Here is a 17,876-nt window from a genome sequence, read left to right as displayed (position 1 = left end):
TTACATTAATGGTTTTTCTGATATTAAACCAGCCTTGCATACCTGGTATAAATCCCACTTGATCAGGGTGTATTATTTTTTTGATGTGTTGTTGGATTCTATTGGCTAGAATTTTGTTAAGGATTTTTGCATCTATGTTCATGAGGGATATAGGTCTAAAATTTTCTTTTTTTGTAATGTCTTTACCTGGTTTTGGTATCAGGGAGATGGTAGCTTCATAGAATGACTTGGGTAGTATTCCGTCTTTTTCTATACTTTGAAATACCTTCAATAGTAATGGTGTTAAGTCTTCTCTGAAGGTTTGGTAGAACTCTGCAGTGAAGCCATCTGGGCCAGGACTTTTTTTTGTTGGGAGTTTTTTGATTACCGTTTCAATCTCTTTTTTTGTTATGGGTCTATTTAGTTGTTCTACTTCTGAATGTGTTAGTTTAGGTAAGTAGTATTGTTCTAAGAATTTATCCATTTCTTCTAGGTTTTCAAATTTGTTAGAGTATAATTTTATGTAGTAATCTGATATGATTCTTTTGATTTCATTTGGTTCTGTTGTGATGTGGTCCTTCTCGTTTCTTATTCGGGTTATTAGTTTCCTTTCCTGTTTTTCTTTAGTCAGTCTAGCCAATGGTTTATCGATTTTGTTAATTTTTTCAAAGAACCAGCTTTTGGCTCTGTTAATTCTTTCAATTGTTTTTCTGTTCTCTAATTCATTTAGTTCAGCTCTAATTTTTATTATTTGTTTTCTTCTGGTGCCTGATGGATTCTTTTGTTGCTCACTTTCTATTTGTTCAAGTTGTAGGGACAGTTCTCTGATTTTGGCTCTTTCTTCTTTTTGTATGTGTGCATTTATCGCTATAAATTGGCCTCTGAGCACTGCTTTTGCTGTGTCCCAGAGGTTTTGATAGGAAGTATTTTCATTCTCGTTGCTTCCTAAGAATTTCCTTATTCCCTCCTTGATGTCTTCTGAATAACCTTTCTAATTTCTTCAATTGCTTTATCTGTGTGTTCCTTGGCTTGTTCTGCGTACTGTTTCACTTCCTTCCTGATGTCTTGAAGGGTTCTGTATACTAAACTTTTGTATTCTGCATCTGGTAATTCCAGGTATGAACTTTCATCTAGGCGATCCCTGGATTGTTTTCAGAGCCTGTTGAGGTGATCATGGTCTGTTTCTTTACATGACTTGATATTGACTGTTGTCTCCAAGCCATCAATAAGTTATTGTATTAGTTTATGCTTGCTTACTGTGTCATAGCTGCTTGCTTTGTTTTGTTTTGGTATACCCAAATGGGTTGCTTGAGTGAGCTAGCTTGATTATTTTTGCTTTTGGAGCTCTAACGTCCTGTCCCCGGATGGCTAGAGCCGTTATCAGGTATGTCAGTCTAGGAGTCCATTCAGTTTTCTTGTATGAATTCAGCTCAGGTGTCCAGGTAGCTGATCATCAAGTGTGTGGTACAAGCTCTGTCCTACAGTCTTAGAGGGGCAGGGGTGATTGGCTTTTATACCAGTATCTGATTGCAGCACAGGGTCATGCTCTGAACAAGGCAGGGGGCTGAGAACCGACCCCCAAGTGACTCTGAGGAAAGCACATCCCTGTTCCCTAGAGCGTGCAGGTGGGTGGGTTCTGCAGATGGACCATGGGCACCCAATGTTTTTGGTTGTAAGGACCGGTAGGTACCAGTTATCTTTGGACTCTTGACACGGGTGGCTGGGTGACCTGAGTGGAGCTACCAGTCCTTAGGCCCCTGATGTGGGTGAGGACCCTGTTTAATAGGCAAAGCAACGCCAAACATCAAACACCCACCTCTGCACTGCACAGTTGAAACGGTTGGAGTCTGTCGACAAGGTCCTATTCTCCTGAAATAGGCCCATACAGGTCCATGTAGAAGGGAAAGGTGCTCAAAGTCCACGTACGGTTTATGCTTGGACAAGGGCTGCTCATGTCCTGAGCTCTCCTGGTTAGTGGAGCTAGCAAATTATCTTTTCCCCCAAATGCAAACTTTTTTCTTCCCCAAGGCCAGGAGGATGGCTCCAGGTTCTCAACAGTGCCTATCTCACGCACAGGGAATTCAGCCACTGAAGCCAGTTTGCAGGTATGGGGGCACATTAAAATATACGCAAGTAGTTAGCTTTTGCTGAGAGCGCCATTCTCCTCCGGTTCTGGAGCTGTGAGTAGGCTGTGTGGCTGCCTGCTTCTCCCTGAGGAAACTGCAGCCGAACGCTAGTACCATCCTGCCGCCGTGCTCCAGGAATGGTGCCTGAGGGCTCCCTGGGATTCAGGCCCGTTAACTCCTCTCTGGTTCTGAATTGTCTCTTCCTCCCCCTGCTCCTCAGTTCGTTTTCTAAGCTTGCCTTTGAAGCTCAGGGCTCCCAGCTTGTTGCAAATATACTCATTTCACTTGTTTTTTTTCGGGTCTTTGTTATAAAGAGGGCTTGCCGGAAGTTTCTGTCTATTCCGCCATCTGGGCTCCGCCCCTCATCGTTGTTCTTTATTGTTGAGTTTATTGCTGTCATTTTGTAGTGCTTTTTTTTAGTGGTGCTAACATTTTCTTTGTTCCTCTTACTCTCCTGTTCTGAGTTCCTTCTGTCCGTGCATTCCTTTTTCATTTCTTTTGTTTTTGTAGATTTTGTTATTATTGAGACTTTATGTTTTTCTTCATTTTGATGAGTAGGTTTGTTAACTTTCTTTGTGGTTACCTTAAAATTTACCCTTATCTTCCTAGGTTTGAACCAGTCTATTATTACTTGGTATCGCCTTGCATTTTTCTACATTAGAGAGTTGTATACCTATACCGTTTATTCCATCTTTTATTGTTCTGATGTCGTTGTCATTTACAGATTAAACTCTCTGGTTCCTGTTGCAATTCTTCTGGTTTTGAATAGTCCTTGAGAGTTCATTTCCTAGGTTGGTATCTGGCTGCTACAATCTTGCACCCTAGATTCAGGCTGTGGTCTGATGTTGTTTGTTCTGAAACTGAAGGACTCCCTTTAATAATTCTTGTAAGTTTGATTTGGTTTTTACATATTCCCTTAATTTCTGTTTATCTGGAAATGTCCTAATTTTACCATCATATTTGAACAAAAGTTTTGCATGATATATTATTCTTGGCTGGCAATTTTTTTCTTTCAAGGTTTTATATATGTCATCGCACTGCCTTCTTGCCTGCATGGTTTCTGCCAAATAATCAGAGCTTAGTCTTATTGTTTCTCCTCTGTACGTGACTTTGGTTTTTCTCGAGCTGCTAGCAGGACTTTTTATCTTTGGTTTTAGCAAGTATGATTATGATATGCCTTGGTGTTTTTCTTTTGGGGTCTATCCTATATGGGGTTTGCTGACCTGCTTGGATGGTCAGCTATTCATCATTCGTGATATTAGGGAAGTTTTCTGTCAGCAGTTCTTCAATGATGCTCTCTGTTTTCCATTTTCTCTCCCTGTTCTGGAACTCCAATCACTCACAAATTTTGGCTTTTGATTGTATCCCACAAAGGGTTTCTTCATTTTTCTTTGTTCTTTTTTCTGATTTTTCCTCAGAGTTGTAGCCGAGTATTTGTCTTCAATTTTGCTGATTCTGCCCTCCGTCGTTTCACACCTGTTCCTCAGCCCCTCTATGACATTGTCTATTTCTGAAATCTTGTAATCTTTTGGATTTCTAATTGTTGTTTCTGAATGATTTTTAGTCGTGAATTTATTTTGGCATTTTGTTCCTGTACTACTTTCCTGAATTGTTCTATTTTTTTTTTGTCTGTATTTTCCATGAATTTGTCTGCCTTTTCCACAAATTTGTCTATTTTTTCTTCATTTTCATCTGCTTTTTGCTTCAACTCTTTGATCGCTCTGAATATCAGAGATCTGAATTTCCTGTCAGGTAGTTCTAGTACCTTTTCTTCTACTGGAAAGTCATCTGGTGTTTTATTCTGGACGCCTACTTTTTTAATAGTTTTTTATTATGTTTTGGTATTGTCTGCTGTCTTTTGGACATTCAGTAGTTTTTTTCTTCATTTCTTGATTGTATATTTGTTTGTTTTGTCCTGTTTTTTTGTTTTGTTTTGTTTTATCTTGTTATATATCTTAGCAGGCAGACTGTGCGTTCTTTGTTGTTTCCTTGTCTGTAGTCATGATACTTTTCACCTCCTTGTCCAATGGGCAGAGCCAGTCATTCAGCTACGGTGCAGCAGGGCAGGGCCAGCTGAAGGGGAGGGGCTGGGATGGGCTGTTTGTGGCACGTACTACAGCTGACAGGGTGGGCCAAGAATCAGCTCTGGGCAGGTTCCAGTAGGCCGTGCCTGTGCTGCTCGGAGGTATGATGTTCAGTGCACAGTGCAGGTAGGCAGGAAAGAGGGGGGAGATTGTGATGTGTGGAGCTAATAGGGGTATGGGAAAAAGGAGAGAGGAGAGAAAAACAGAAGCCAAAAACAAACAAGCAAAGAAAAAAAAAGAGTGCTAAGGGAGCTTGCCATTGGAGTGGAGAGATAAGAAACTGAGAAATGGAGAAAAGGAAAAGGGAAAAAGAAAGAAAAAAATAACTAGATAAAAATTTGGAAAAGAAAAGCCCCAGGAATCCCGGAGTCCTGGAGTCCCACCAGTGGGGCTGCTAAGACCGGGGAAGTAGCTCCCAGGCTGTGCAGTATAGCCTGGCTTGAAGGGGTATAGATGTCACACAGCACCAGGTATTCAGGAGACAGGAAAAGAAGATAAATATAGAGAAATGAGAATTGAGAAATGAAGACAGACAGAAAGGGAAAAAGAGAGAGAAAAGAAAAAAAGAGAAATGCCCCCAGGGATCCCATCTACACAGCTCCGCAGATTGGGAGAGTGGCTCCTAAGCCGTGCAGTGCAGCCCAGCTTAAAGGGGCTCCCTAGCTGCAAAAAGGAAAAGGAAACAAACAAACAGAACAGAACAAAGCAAAACAAGGAAAAATAAAAGCCCCAGGGATCCCACCAGCATGGTGTCATAGGCTGGGGGAGTGGTTCCCCAGTCAAGCGTGGCTTCACAGCCTTTCAAGAAGAAACAAAAACGGCACATGGAGCCAGGTGTTCCAGGGAAAGGAGGGGGAGGCAGTAGGAGGCACAGAAGAAACCAAAAGAGACAGAAAGAAGCAACACCATCTCAGGGGCCCAGCCAATGTAGGCAGGGCAAATCTAAGCAGTCTGAGGCCAAAGCAGTTGCCTCCTAGCCGAGGGACTGAGGCTGATGGGAAGCAGAGGAGGCCAAAGTGGGGGGAAGAAAGGGGGCCTAGGAAAGCATATATCGTTCGTTACCAAGAAGTCCGTCTCCTGCTGGAAACTTTGTGAAGCTGCTTTCCTCTACTCCCTGTCCACTGATCTCCGATGTGGTTGGGGCGAATCCAAGCGGCAGGGACACTGCAGTTCCCGGCCAGCCAAGCCACCGCAGCCAGCCAGGAAGCTCAGAGGTAGCATGGGGGGAGAGAATGGGAGATGGAAAAGCATGTATCGCTGGTTACTGGGTGCTCTATCTTCTGCTGGGAGTTCCACAAAGCTGCTTTCCTGTGTTCCCTGTCTACCGATCCCTGACTGGAGTCCAAGATGGTGGATCCATGCTGCATTAGATGATGGGGCCCTCCGCACGTATCTCTCCTCGCTCTCCGTCCTCTGTCAGTTTCTTATTCCATTCAGTGCTTGGCTGAGTTCTCTATCTCTTCGGTTGGCACTTTAGATTCCAGGAATGACGTTTGTCTGTGTTTTATTTAGTTTTTTGGGTCTTTGCCATGGAGGGACGGCATAGTGCTTCTGTCTGTGGTGCAATGTTGGCAGGAAGTCAGAAGCTACTAATTTTTAAATGAACCAGTGTTATTCATTTTCAAATGAAAATGCCTTGAGTCCCTTTTCCTAGCAATCTCTATTTGTAAATTTTTATTAAATTATTAATAATACTTTCTTGCTTTAACAAGCCATACATTGCAAATAAAAGTAACTGTACAGTGATACAAGCTAATTCAGCCTTTCAGAATATACTGGTCATTCTATAGAACAGGAAGTATACCAAAATGGGTAGACTACCTACTGGCAACCAGAAACTATCACAAAGATCCTTTTGTAATTAAGTAGAAAGTAAGAACTTATTTAAGTTGTGTTTCTCCCTCAAAGTCAATTTGACCATACTTCTCCAGGGAAGGCTATAATCCACATCTATTTAAAGAAAATGCTGTTTTGTTATTACGAAGGTTTCGAAATAAAAGTTACATTGAACTTTGAGTATCACAGCACTTGTTACTAATAAAAAGAGAACTAAAAAGTCTATGGTTCCATCAGAAGGCTACAGCTATTACAAAAAGATGGGAGCTAGTTTATATACAGTGTTTCATTAATTATTTTAAAATATTCTGGGAAATTTTATTTTTCATTTGCATGGAGTTCAAGAATCCCCTTAAGTGTTAATGAAATAAATATATACCTGCAAATGTTTAGTCTGTTAGTCACAGAAAGTTTGTCCATTCTGCAGAACTTTGAGCAAACTCTCACAGTTATTTCTGCAATTGCTGCCATAAATTAAGTACCTGCTAAGTGTAAACTAGAAACCCTGGTGGCATAGTGGTTAAGTGCTACGGCTGCTAACCAAAGGTTCAGCAGTTCAAACTCGCCAGGCGCTCCTTGGAAACTCTATGGGGCAGTTCTACTCTGTCCTGCAGGGTCGCTATGAGCTGGAATTGACTCAACGGCACTGGGTTTGGTTTTGGTTTTTTTTTTGAAGTGTAAACTCTTGGACTAGGCATTTTATCTACATTTTTTAGCTCATTTAATGCAATAATCAAGGAACCCTGGCGGTGCAAGGTTAAGCACTTGGCTACTAACTGAAAGGTTGGCAGTTCGAACCCAATGGCCACTCTGTGGGAGAAAAGACCTGCTGATCTGCTCCCAAAGAGGTTACATCCTACAAAACTCTATGGGGCAGTTCTACTCTGCCATATCAACTAGAATCAACTAGATGCCCCACAACAACAATAACCCAATGAAACACACACGGTGCCCACTTTGCAGATGCAGAAACTCAGAGTGTTTAACTTGCTTCCCAAGATCACAGAGTCAGGACACAACAGGACCAAGAGCCAGACCAAAACCCTGGAGCTCCCAGCCCCACTCTCCCCACGTTGCCCCCAGTGTAATTGAGTGCAGCAGCAGAGCTAACTGCCCATCTGATATCCACCTTCTTCTGCCTTACTAGCAAAATCTCAGTTTTATTTGGGCAGCACATACATACCTAATTAAAACTCCTTCATTTCCCTGAAGTCTCTTCAGAGGAGGTGACCATGTGTGACAGGTTCTGGCAAACAGAAGAACCTAGGGAGGTGATTCATTCCTGGATGAAGGGCAAAACTCATTTGAGAAAATCTCCAGAGTCTTCGCTCAACCTAAGAGCTTGGCCTGGATGTCCAGCTCCCACCTCACGACCTTGAGAACAAACTCCGCACTATGGGTGGCAGTGCTGAATTCAGAAACTGAGCTGCAGGAAGTAAATTCGATCCCATTTGTTCAAATACTCTGAGTTTTCTCCTATTTGAAGCTGAAACCCTTCCTAATTAATTCACCAAGTAAGAATTTTGTAGCCTGAAGTGCTACTGTTAGGTGCCGCTGGGTCAATTTTGACCCACAGCAATCCTATGTGACAAAATAGAACTGTCCCACAGAGTTTTCTAGGCTACAATCTTTACAGGAGCAGATCATTAGGTCTTTCTCCCACGGAGCCACTGGGTAGGTTCAAACCGCCAACCTTCCAATTAGAAGCTGAGCACTTAATAATTACGCCACCAGGGCTCCTTTAGTCTGAAGTAGTACAGTTTTATATCATGGGCCATAAATGTATTTCCCAAGCCAGGCTTTTTTTTCAAAACCCCTAATGGCCTCTGTGACGAAGTGAACCAAGGAAGGACACACATGAAATCTAGTAATTTCCTACATAGGGCAAGAATAACATGTAGATGGTGGCAGAGATGAGATACAGTTCCTCGAAAAGCTCTTTTTACATTATTTTGATGTTTTTAACCATGCCTACTCAAACTATGTAAATAACTTTCAAATTAAACCAAACATATCAAAGAAGGATATGTTAGCCTTTTACCTTCTCTGTCAAGAAATCAACAAAAATACATTACCTTCCTTGGGTCTAGCAGATAATTCAAGGTGCTTTTCTGTAATAGTCTTCTTTTCACCTGTTAATACCTGCAGGCAAAAGATAATAATGTATTTCTTTAAGCGACAAGGGCTAAAAGCCCATGATGTTTTATAAAATATTCAGAACATTAAATTACACCCTCCTTAACATATTCCTGTATTCCTTTACTTATATTTACCAATTTAAGTATTCCCAGAGCACCAATCCTTATATACTTATGTTTATGTTTTCCCAGACTCTAAACAGAGAGCTGAGTGATCAAAGCTTCTTTACATTAACAGTCAATATTAATAACTGTTAACAATGAGGACGCACCTCTGCGGTCCTCATTACTATCTGTACCCAAAAAATCTTTAGAGTTTATGATATCACTTCTCTGTGTTATACATATTTCAAAGCTACTGCACATACAAAATTTAGCCAGAATATCTCAATTGCCAAAACATTTTGAATATACAAACATTTCATAAATATACTTCTTACGAAAAGTAGCATGCTCAACAGTTTGATCTTCTGAGAACATTCCCAATGTGTATCTCGTATTTGCAAAGAAACAGAAATATTCTGGATGGCATAAAGAGGAGAACACTAAGTTGTTGTAATTATAAAAGGAATTCAAAGAATGAGAAAGAAAAAAAGTAATTCACCAATTATAGTATTCTGAAAGAAAATAAGGAAGGGAACTCCAAACAAATATAATTATAGTGGCCTGTAGCCTGAAGACTCAGGAATCTAGTAAGATTGACATTCAGGGAAAACAATTTTACAACTACTTTACCAGAGTGCCAGAAGTGTCTTGAAATCCTTCTCCACACCTGAGCCAGGCTTCAGAGAGGGAGGCGGCTGCCCCCACTGTCCTGAGGCTTGCCTTTCTGAACTGTAGTGGTCTCTCTCTTGGAAAAAATGGGTATTCTATATCCCAATTCCTTTTTCTCTGCAGAAATGAGGGAGAGAAGGAAATCAACTACATTAAATATACATTAAATTAACCATGGAAATCCAGGAAGACAGCAGGGCAAAAGTATAGTTTCTTATGTCTCCAAACCCTCACATAAAAATAGAGCAAACCAAACTAAATATCAACTAAACAACAAACCCTATGCACATGGATAATTCTTAAAACTAGCTAACAACTCCAAAATACAAGTGGGTGAGGACAAACAACCAACACTGCTAAGTCCTATATTATCAACTCTATGAGGGAAGAAATAAGCAATGAGACAAAGGGCCCACCTGCAAAAAGGAGAACTGTACCGTGGACAGCAGACAAGAAAACAGGGCGGCCACCTTGAGGACAGAGTGAGGGTAAGGGGTCAACCTTAGAAGACCCAAAGTGGTAAGAGCAACCTATGAAACTTTAAACTGGCCAGTAGGGACTCCTTTCCAAGACAGGGCCCCATGCTGAAAAGAAGCTGCTGGGAGTGAAATCATCTTTAAGACCCAGAGAGAACAGGAACAACAAACAAACAAAAAAAAAAAGTCTAAGTGGTGGAGCAGAACAGAGCTAGGAAATGACAGTAAATAAATAAGCGGCTGCCTTTTTGCACACTACCAAAAAACAACAGAAGTTAGAAAAGCTATCCTGAATTCTGCCTCCTTCTAAAAGTTTAGAAGAACTATTATGACATGAAAATAAGCAACAGAAAAGTATAAAATCCCACTCCTAGTAAGTTATTTACCCAGAAGAAATACAAATATGTGTCCACGAAGAGGAATGTTCATAAGAACTTTATTCACAGTAGCCCAAAACTGAAGCAACGCAAAGCCATTATCAGGAGAATGGTTAAACAAATTGTGGTATATTCGTACAGAAGACCACTACTCTTTAATAAAAAGAAACAAACTACTAATAAATTTAACATGGAAGAATCTAGCAGACATGCTGAGTGAAAAAAAACCAACCAGAAGAGTACATACTTCACTTCTATGAAGTTCTGGAACAGAACTAACTCAAGTTGAAAAATTCTACCAGTGGCTTCCTCTGGGGGATGGGACAGAATGAGATGAGTTGGGAATTCTCAGGGGGAAGAAAAATGTTCAATATTTGATACAATATTGATAGGGATGTGAGTTACACTGACAATGACTGTTTTCAAAATTGTACAACTGACATGTGTGCACTGCAATTACATAATTTTTATCTAAAAAGCTTAAAAGAAAATTAGCAGGGTGTAGGAAGTGGGTGGAATTATAGATGAAAGAAGAATGGCAGAATGTTTATGACTATTGACACTCGGTGGTGAATACATCTGGGTTCATTATACTATTCCATTTGTATATGTTTGAATATTCCCACAATAAAACATTTAAAAATCATGAAAAAAAAAAGTATAAAAGTCAAATGCCATACAAAATTATTATTCGGAAAAGGAAAATGAGAATATCTCAAAACACAATTAAAGTGTGTCAGAGACATACCTATAAAGCAGATCAAATGGTAATCTACTAATTCAAAGTGAGACAAGAATTCAGTTACTAAAAGAAATGAAAAACCTAAGGATTTAGAAATAAAATAAAAACTTATTTCAGACATAAATATAAGCCAGGAAGAATCCAAGAATAAACAGGTATCAAAGAAAGTGTTTTACAAGAAATAGAAGGAAAAAAGAAGAAAATTTTAAAGTTCTCTGCCCCCCGAATAAAGAAAGGGTAAAAGGATTCAAGAGAAATACAGTATGATAAAGATTTTGTCTGGATTCAACATGCAGATAACAGGAGTCCCCCCAAAAGAAAACTGGAACAATGGGACCAAACAAATACTAAAAACTACAGTTCAAGGAAACATTACTGCAAAAATCCTCAAATATATATGGAACTGCAGTGAGCCCAAATAGCCAAAACAATCTTGAAAAAGAAGAAAAAATAGGACTCAAACTTCTCAATCTCAAAACATACTATAACAAAACAGTCTGGTACTGGTATGACAGACATATAGATCAAAGTAATAGAATTGAGAGTTCAAATCAATAATAAACCCATCAATATATCTTCAACAAGGAAACTCAGTCCACTTAAGGGGAAGGCAGAATAAAACCCACTGCCATCGAGTCTATTCCAACTCATAGCAACCCTACAGGACAGAGCAGAAACTGTCCTACAGGGTTTCCAAGGCTCTAATCTTTACAGAAGCAGACTGCCACATCTTTCTCCTATGGAGTGGCTGGTAGGTTCGAACCGTCAACCTTTCCACTGGCAGCCGAGTGCTTTAACCACTGCACCATAAATGATGTTGACAAAAGTGAATTTCCACGTACAAAATAATGAATGTGTACCCATATCTTTCAGCATATATGAAAATTAACTCAAAATTGATCAACATTTTTATATAAGAATTAAAAGCATAAAAATCTAAGAACAACACATACCAGTGATCCTCTGGGATCTGGTTTTTAACAATGGATTCCTAGATATTATGCCAAAAGAATGAGCAACAAAATATAAAATTGATAGATTGGACTTTATCAAAATTAAAAACTTGTGTTCGACAAGGAACTTTATCGATAAAGTAAAAACACAACCTACAGATTGAGAGACTATTTTGGGGAACCATGTATCTGATATGGATTTGATATACAGAAAACATAAAAAACTCCTACAACTTAAGAAAAAAACAACCCAATTAAAAAATGGGCAAAGGACTTGGAAGACATTTCACCGAAGAAGAAATACAAATGGCCAACAAATACATGAAAAGATACTCAATATCATTAGTTCTTAGAAAAATGCCGGTAAGAAGTAATACTTCATTCCCAGCTAAGATGGCCACAATCACAATAGCAGAAAACAGCATGCGTTGGTGAGGATGTGGAGAAATTGGAACTCTCATTCATTCTTGAGCAGGACTGTAAAATGGTACAGTTGCTGTGGAAAACCATCTGACGGTTCCTCAAAGGTTAAACACAGCATCACCATACAAAAACCCAGTGCTGTCGAGTCAAGAATCACCATATGATATAGCAATTCCACTCCTAGGTATATAAGCAAAAGAATTGAAAACAAGAAGGCAAACATATACTTGCACACCAATGTTCACTGCAACACTATTTACAATAGCCCAAAGGTGGAAAAAAACAAAATGTCCATCAGCAGATGAATAGATAAACAAAATGTGGTGAAAACATACAATGGGATTATTATTCAGGCATTAAAAAAAGAAGAAACCTGGATACATGCTACATGGATGAACCATGAAAACATTATGCTGAGTGAAATAAGTCAGTCACAAAAAGACAAATATTGTATGATTCCACTTACATGAAATCTCTAGAACAAGTGAATGTATAGAGACAAAAGTTTATTAATACTTATCAGGAGTGGGAGGTAGGGGGAGTGGGGGAATCATTGTTTAGGGGGCAAGGAGCTTTTGTTCAGAGTAATGAAAAAACTGGAAACACATGGTGGTGGTTGCACAGCACGATGGATGTAATTCATGTCACTGATGAACGTAATTAATGTTACAATGTTAAATGTAAAAAATGTTGAAATGGCAAGTGCCTTGTGATAGATAGATAGTAGGTAAATAGGTTAGACAGATAGACAGACACACATACATATTTATACATCAAACCAAAACCAAACCCAGTGCCGTCGAGTTGATTCCGACTCATAGCAACCCTGTAGGACAGAGCAGACCTGCCCCAAAGAGTATCCAAGGAGCGCCTCGCAGATTTGAACTGCTGACCCTTTGGTTAGCAGCCATGGCACTTAACCACTATGCCACATATATATATCATACAAAAATACCTTCCCATTACTGAAAAAATAAATTTTTGAAACTACATATTGAAACAACGTATCACATATTTTTGAAACTACATATTGAAACAACGTATCACATACCTGAAAATATCAACCCAGAAGCAACCAAGATATATTATAATAATAATAATAATTAATATTAATAAAAATCCTTTGACTTATAAGGGAATAAATATTAAATTATCATATGACAGTGACAGCACCATTTCAAGTAAGAAAACAAGACAAGGGAAGAAAATGTTAATTTCTTTAACTTTTTTCATTTGCATTTTAAAGAAAATTTTAGATTTAGGCTAGGAATCAAATTAAGGTTGACTATTATAACTTGGTCATTTAATCAGATATATCATCCATCATCAATACCATTATAGTAAAAAATTAATTAAGATTAAAATATAACATTAAAACTTCCTTAATTCACATTTTAGGAAGCCAAATTCAAGGCACCAGATCTAGGGAGATTTTTTCAATCTGTCTACTCTGGGGAAAGATCCTTGTCTCTTTTCCAGCTTTTGTTCCTCTGTATTTTAACAATCTTCACGTGGCCTGACATCTATCTTCCCTTATCTGTGCTTCCTGTTTCTTCCTTCTGTACCTAATCTGCTCCTTTTATATCATAAAAGTAACTGGTTTAAGACACACCCTACACTGATAAGGCCTCATATCAGTGAAACCCTATTCCCAAATGGGATTGCATCCACAGATATAGCATTTACAACATGTATTTTGGAAAGACGCAATTCAATCCACAAGACAGTAACAAAATAGAGATCCTTAAGTCTACTTGGATGGACAGCGGAAGGGAGGGGAGGGAGAGAGGAAAGGAGGAAGGATTGCTTCAGAAAGTCAACAATGCATGCTAAAACTAGTAGATGAAAGCTTGATAAGGAAGAAAATATTTACACAATGCCAATGTTTTACATACTGCTACGTTCTAAAAGTACTAGCTTATAGAACTTGCTGGCTTATTCATCATCTGCTAAATAAATCATTTTAGTTTGTCATACTGTGGCAGCCTGACTGTTTGTGACAATGCTGAAAGCTATGCCACCAGTAATTCACATACCAGCAGGGTCATCCATGGCAAAGAGGTTTCAGTGGAGCTTCCAAACTAAGGCAGACTAGAAAGAAAGGCCTGGTGAACTACATCTCAAAATTAGCCAATAAAAACCCTATGGACCACCGCAGAACACTGTACAATATAATGGTGGAACATCACCCCCTAGGTTGGAAGGCACTCAAGATACACATTGGCTGCAACAATGGACTCGAGCATCCAATGATTGTGATGATGGCACAGGACTGGGCAATGTTTTGTTTTGTTGTACATGGGGTCTCATGAGTCGGAGCTGACTCAACAGCAACTAACAATAACAACATGTCCTGGAGAGAAAATGCCTGATTATGAGAAAGTAAAATGTGCACGTACGCTTACATGGTAAAATAAATTACCTGGTGTTGGCATCTTCAAGCACCTAAGCAATGTTTTAACAACCCAGTCTACTTTACTACGGCTATTTTAAAAGATTTTTATGTTAGAACTCTAACATCTGGCAATTTAGCCCTCTTCTTTTCATTATTCTCAACAATCATGAACTTCTTAACATAATAATGCTGGAAATATGGTAATGTGTTTCCTTTCAATACTTGAAGAAGCAGCAGAATTATTTTCCACCAACCCTGTACTCCCACGGTCTGGGTCCAGTTTTATTTTATTAATCACTCTCCACTCAAAAGTGAACAGTGAATTCACCTTGGTTCTTTCACTTTCCTGCTTCTATACTGTTAAAAGCTTGAGGCACAGTAACCTATAAAAACAAGATGTTAAAGACTTATCTCCACACAACGGTGGCAAACTAGGGCATTATCAAGGTCCTTTCAAATGCTACAAATTCAAGTATTTCTGTCTCTTCCCTTCAAGCCTTCTAATATACCCTCTACCCTACTGGTGCAATACTAACTTACTGTCTTTCAGAAGGAGAGAAGACTGAATAAAACGTTTAGAGTCCTGAGCTTAAAAGCAATCAGTTAAAAAGATGCCAAGAGTTGCCAGAGGGGGAGCAAGATGGCAGCAAAAAGAGTAGCATGCCCTCGTTTGCTACAACAATCCAAAAGAAAGCAAGTAAAAACCGATGAAATGGATTATCTTGCAACTCTGGACATCAATTAACAGGTTTGCAGACCAAACTGAACCCTGAATTAAGAAAAAGGTATCAGGCAAATGGGGAAAGAACGAAGATTAGCTACGTGTCCTCACCTCACTCCCCTCCCCAACTCAGCGAGGCTATCATGGGACAGCTGTAGCCAGAGCCCTTAGGCGGGGAGCCCAGTGCTGCCGTGAGTCCCAGGATAAAGCAGAGGGGTAGACACAGCACAGGCGACAATACGTGAACAGTTGGCCCCGGGATGGAGAGGCACTGTGGGTGCAGCACAGACCAGGACACCTGAGCAGTTAAAGTTGGACCTAAGACAGAACAGCTCAGCAACCATAACGAAGGCATGACTTCCTATGAGTTCTGGGAAAGAGTTGTACAGTGAGCACAGTACAGGAGCAGCTGTGCCCAGGGCAGAGAACCACGGCAGGTGCAGCGCAGGCCAAATCACCTAAGCAGTCCACCTGGGACATAGTGCCTCCTCAAGCACAGAATGGGCTAGAGTTCCCATGAGGCCCAGGAAAGAGCAGCACAGTGAGCACAGCATTGGCCTGAGTTCCTGAGCACTCTGGCCCAGGACAGAAAGACTCGCCGAGCACAACAGGGGCCAAAACACCTGCGCAGTTGGATCAGGGGCAGAGAGCAGAGCATGGACTGAAGTTGCTCTGACTTCTGGGAAGAAGCAACAAGGTGAGCACAGCATGATCTGGAGTTAATAAACAGTGAGGACACATGATCAATCAGCAACAATTGCAACTTCCAGGGTGAAATCCCGAGGCCTGTGTAGTAGAGCAGACACTAGGAGTGTCAGCAACAGTTGCAGCTTTGGTGGGGCGGGGGGGAGTTAGTCCCAGAGTTACACATATAATGCTCATGGAGTGGAGAGGGGATTTGTGGTGATCGATCAGACACAAACGGTAATCCCAAAGAAGGGGGCAGGTGCTAAGGGGCATAACTAAAGTCCTGACGGCAGCGGGGAGAGTCTGGTACTGAAACAATAGTCAGTATTCCCAGTATCTGGTGGGCAGGGAGGTGACCACAGAAAACGCAGCAACCCACAGAGGTGAATTCTGAAGTAGCACGGCCAGCAGCCCCACTCGGGGAACCCAGAGGTGAACTGGTGACGGCTGGCACCTAGACAGGGACATTAGAAGGGAAGGGAAAACAGCAAGCGTACTGAGATGGGGAGTCTGGAGTGGAAGCAGAAAGCTACAGCTTAAAATAATAATAACAATAATAAAGAAGAAGATGAGCAAACCCTAGAGAAGTAGAAGAATCTAATCTCTAAAGTTATGGCAGTATAATAGTTTAATGTACCAATTACAACAGACAATCACAAAGCACAGGAAGAGGCAGGAAAGGATGGCCCAAGCAAAAGATGAAAATAAGGGGACAGACACTGTCTCCAAGGAAGGGCAGATAATGGAATCATTAGACAAAAACATTAAAGCAATAGGATTAAGCATACTCAAAGGGAATTCAAAAAAAGAACTAAGGAAAATCAGAAAAAATATATATAAAAACAAAGAAAAATTTAAAAAAGAAAAACTAAAAAAAAAATAGTAACACTGGGGCTGAAAAGTACAATAGCAGAAATGTGCAATTCTCTGGAAGGACTCAGCATGAGATCTGAAATGGAAGAAGAAAGGATCAGCAAATTCAAAGATACAGTAACTGAAATGGTAAGTCTGAGAAGCAAAATGAAAAATGAGTGAAGGAAAATGAACAAAGTCTTAGGAAAATACAGGATGTCATCAAGCAGAATAATATAGGCATGATCAGAGTCTCAAAGGAGAAGACAGAAAGGGACTAACACGGATTGAATTGTGTCTCCCAAAATTGTGTGTCAACCTGACTAAAACATTATTCCCAACATTATGTGATTGTCCACCATTTTGTCATCAGATATGATCTTCCTATGTGTTATAAATCCTACCTCTATGATGTTAATGAGCTAGCATTAGCAGCAGTTGTTAATGAGGTAGGACTCAATCCACAAAATTAAAAAAAAAAAAAAAATTTTTTTTTTTTTTTTTTTTATTAGGTTGTCTTAAATCAATCTCTTTTGAGATATAAAAGAGAGAAGCAAGCAGAGACACAGGGGGACCTCATACCACCAAGGAGGCAGTGCCTGGAGCAGCACGCATCCTTTGCACCTGGGATCCCTGCACTGAGAACCTACTAGACTGTAGAAGACTGATAACAAGGACCTTTCCCCAGAGCTGACAGAGGCAGAAAACCTACTCCTTGAGTTGGCACCCTGAATTCAGACTTCTAGCCTTCTAGGCTGTAAGAGAATAAATTTCCCTTTGTTAAAGCCATCCATTTGCAGCATTTGTTATAGCAGCACTAGATAACTAAGAAACAAAGAATTTCTAAAGAAATAATGGCCAAAAACTTCCCAAATATGAGGAAAGATATGCACATACACATCCAAGAAGCTCAACAAATTCCAAGTAGGATAAATCCAAAAAGAGGCACGGAGGTATATTACAATCAAACTCTCAAAAACCAAGGACAAAGAAAAGATTCTGAGAGATGCACGAGAGAAACGATGTATCACATACAATCGGTAATCAATGAGATTAAGTGCCGATTTCTCCTCAGAAACCAGGCAGGCAAGAAAGCAGTGGGATGACATATTTAAAGCACCAAAAGAAAAGAACTGTCAAACAAGAATACTATGCCCAGTAAAACTTCAATCAAAATGTACCCAGATAGACAAAAAGCTGAGAGAATTTGTTAATACCAGGCCTCCCCTACAAAAAAGCTAAAGGTTATAGTCCTTTAGAAGGAAAAGTAAGAACACTGACCAGTGACTTAAGTTGTACATACAAGGGGGGAA

At 39.9% G+C, this 17,876-nt stretch overlaps 1 protein-coding gene across 5 annotated transcripts in view; it reads right to left on the bottom strand.

Annotated features, from left to right (window-relative positions):
• Nucleotides 1-17,876, bottom strand: part of SPIDR (scaffold protein involved in DNA repair) — a 780,587-nt gene that overhangs the window by 698,506 nt on the left and 64,205 nt on the right. For 4 of the 5 annotated variants that reach the window (XR_007513227.1, XM_049853504.1, XM_049853503.1 and 1 more), the window contains exons 2-3: nt 8,899-9,054; nt 8,101-8,167 (exon numbers count right to left, since the gene is read on the bottom strand). Coding sequence is in view for 3 of the 5 variants with exons in the window: in XM_049853504.1 (XP_049709461.1) it covers nt 8,101-8,167; nt 8,899-9,054 (223 nt within the window). In the remaining 2 variants the exon portion in view is untranslated. Of the gene's footprint in view, nt 1-8,100; nt 8,168-8,898; nt 9,055-17,876 lie in introns of those variants that run through there. The other variant, XM_049853507.1, reaches the window with a different exon arrangement.

The sequence above is a fragment of the Elephas maximus genome, chromosome 15, assembly GCF_024166365.1.
Source record: "Elephas maximus indicus isolate mEleMax1 chromosome 15, mEleMax1 primary haplotype, whole genome shotgun sequence".
Lineage (NCBI taxonomy): Eukaryota > Metazoa > Chordata > Mammalia > Proboscidea > Elephantidae > Elephas > Elephas maximus.
The sequence above is the reverse complement of the archived record's forward strand: the minus strand, read 5'-3'. Positions and strand labels throughout refer to the sequence as shown.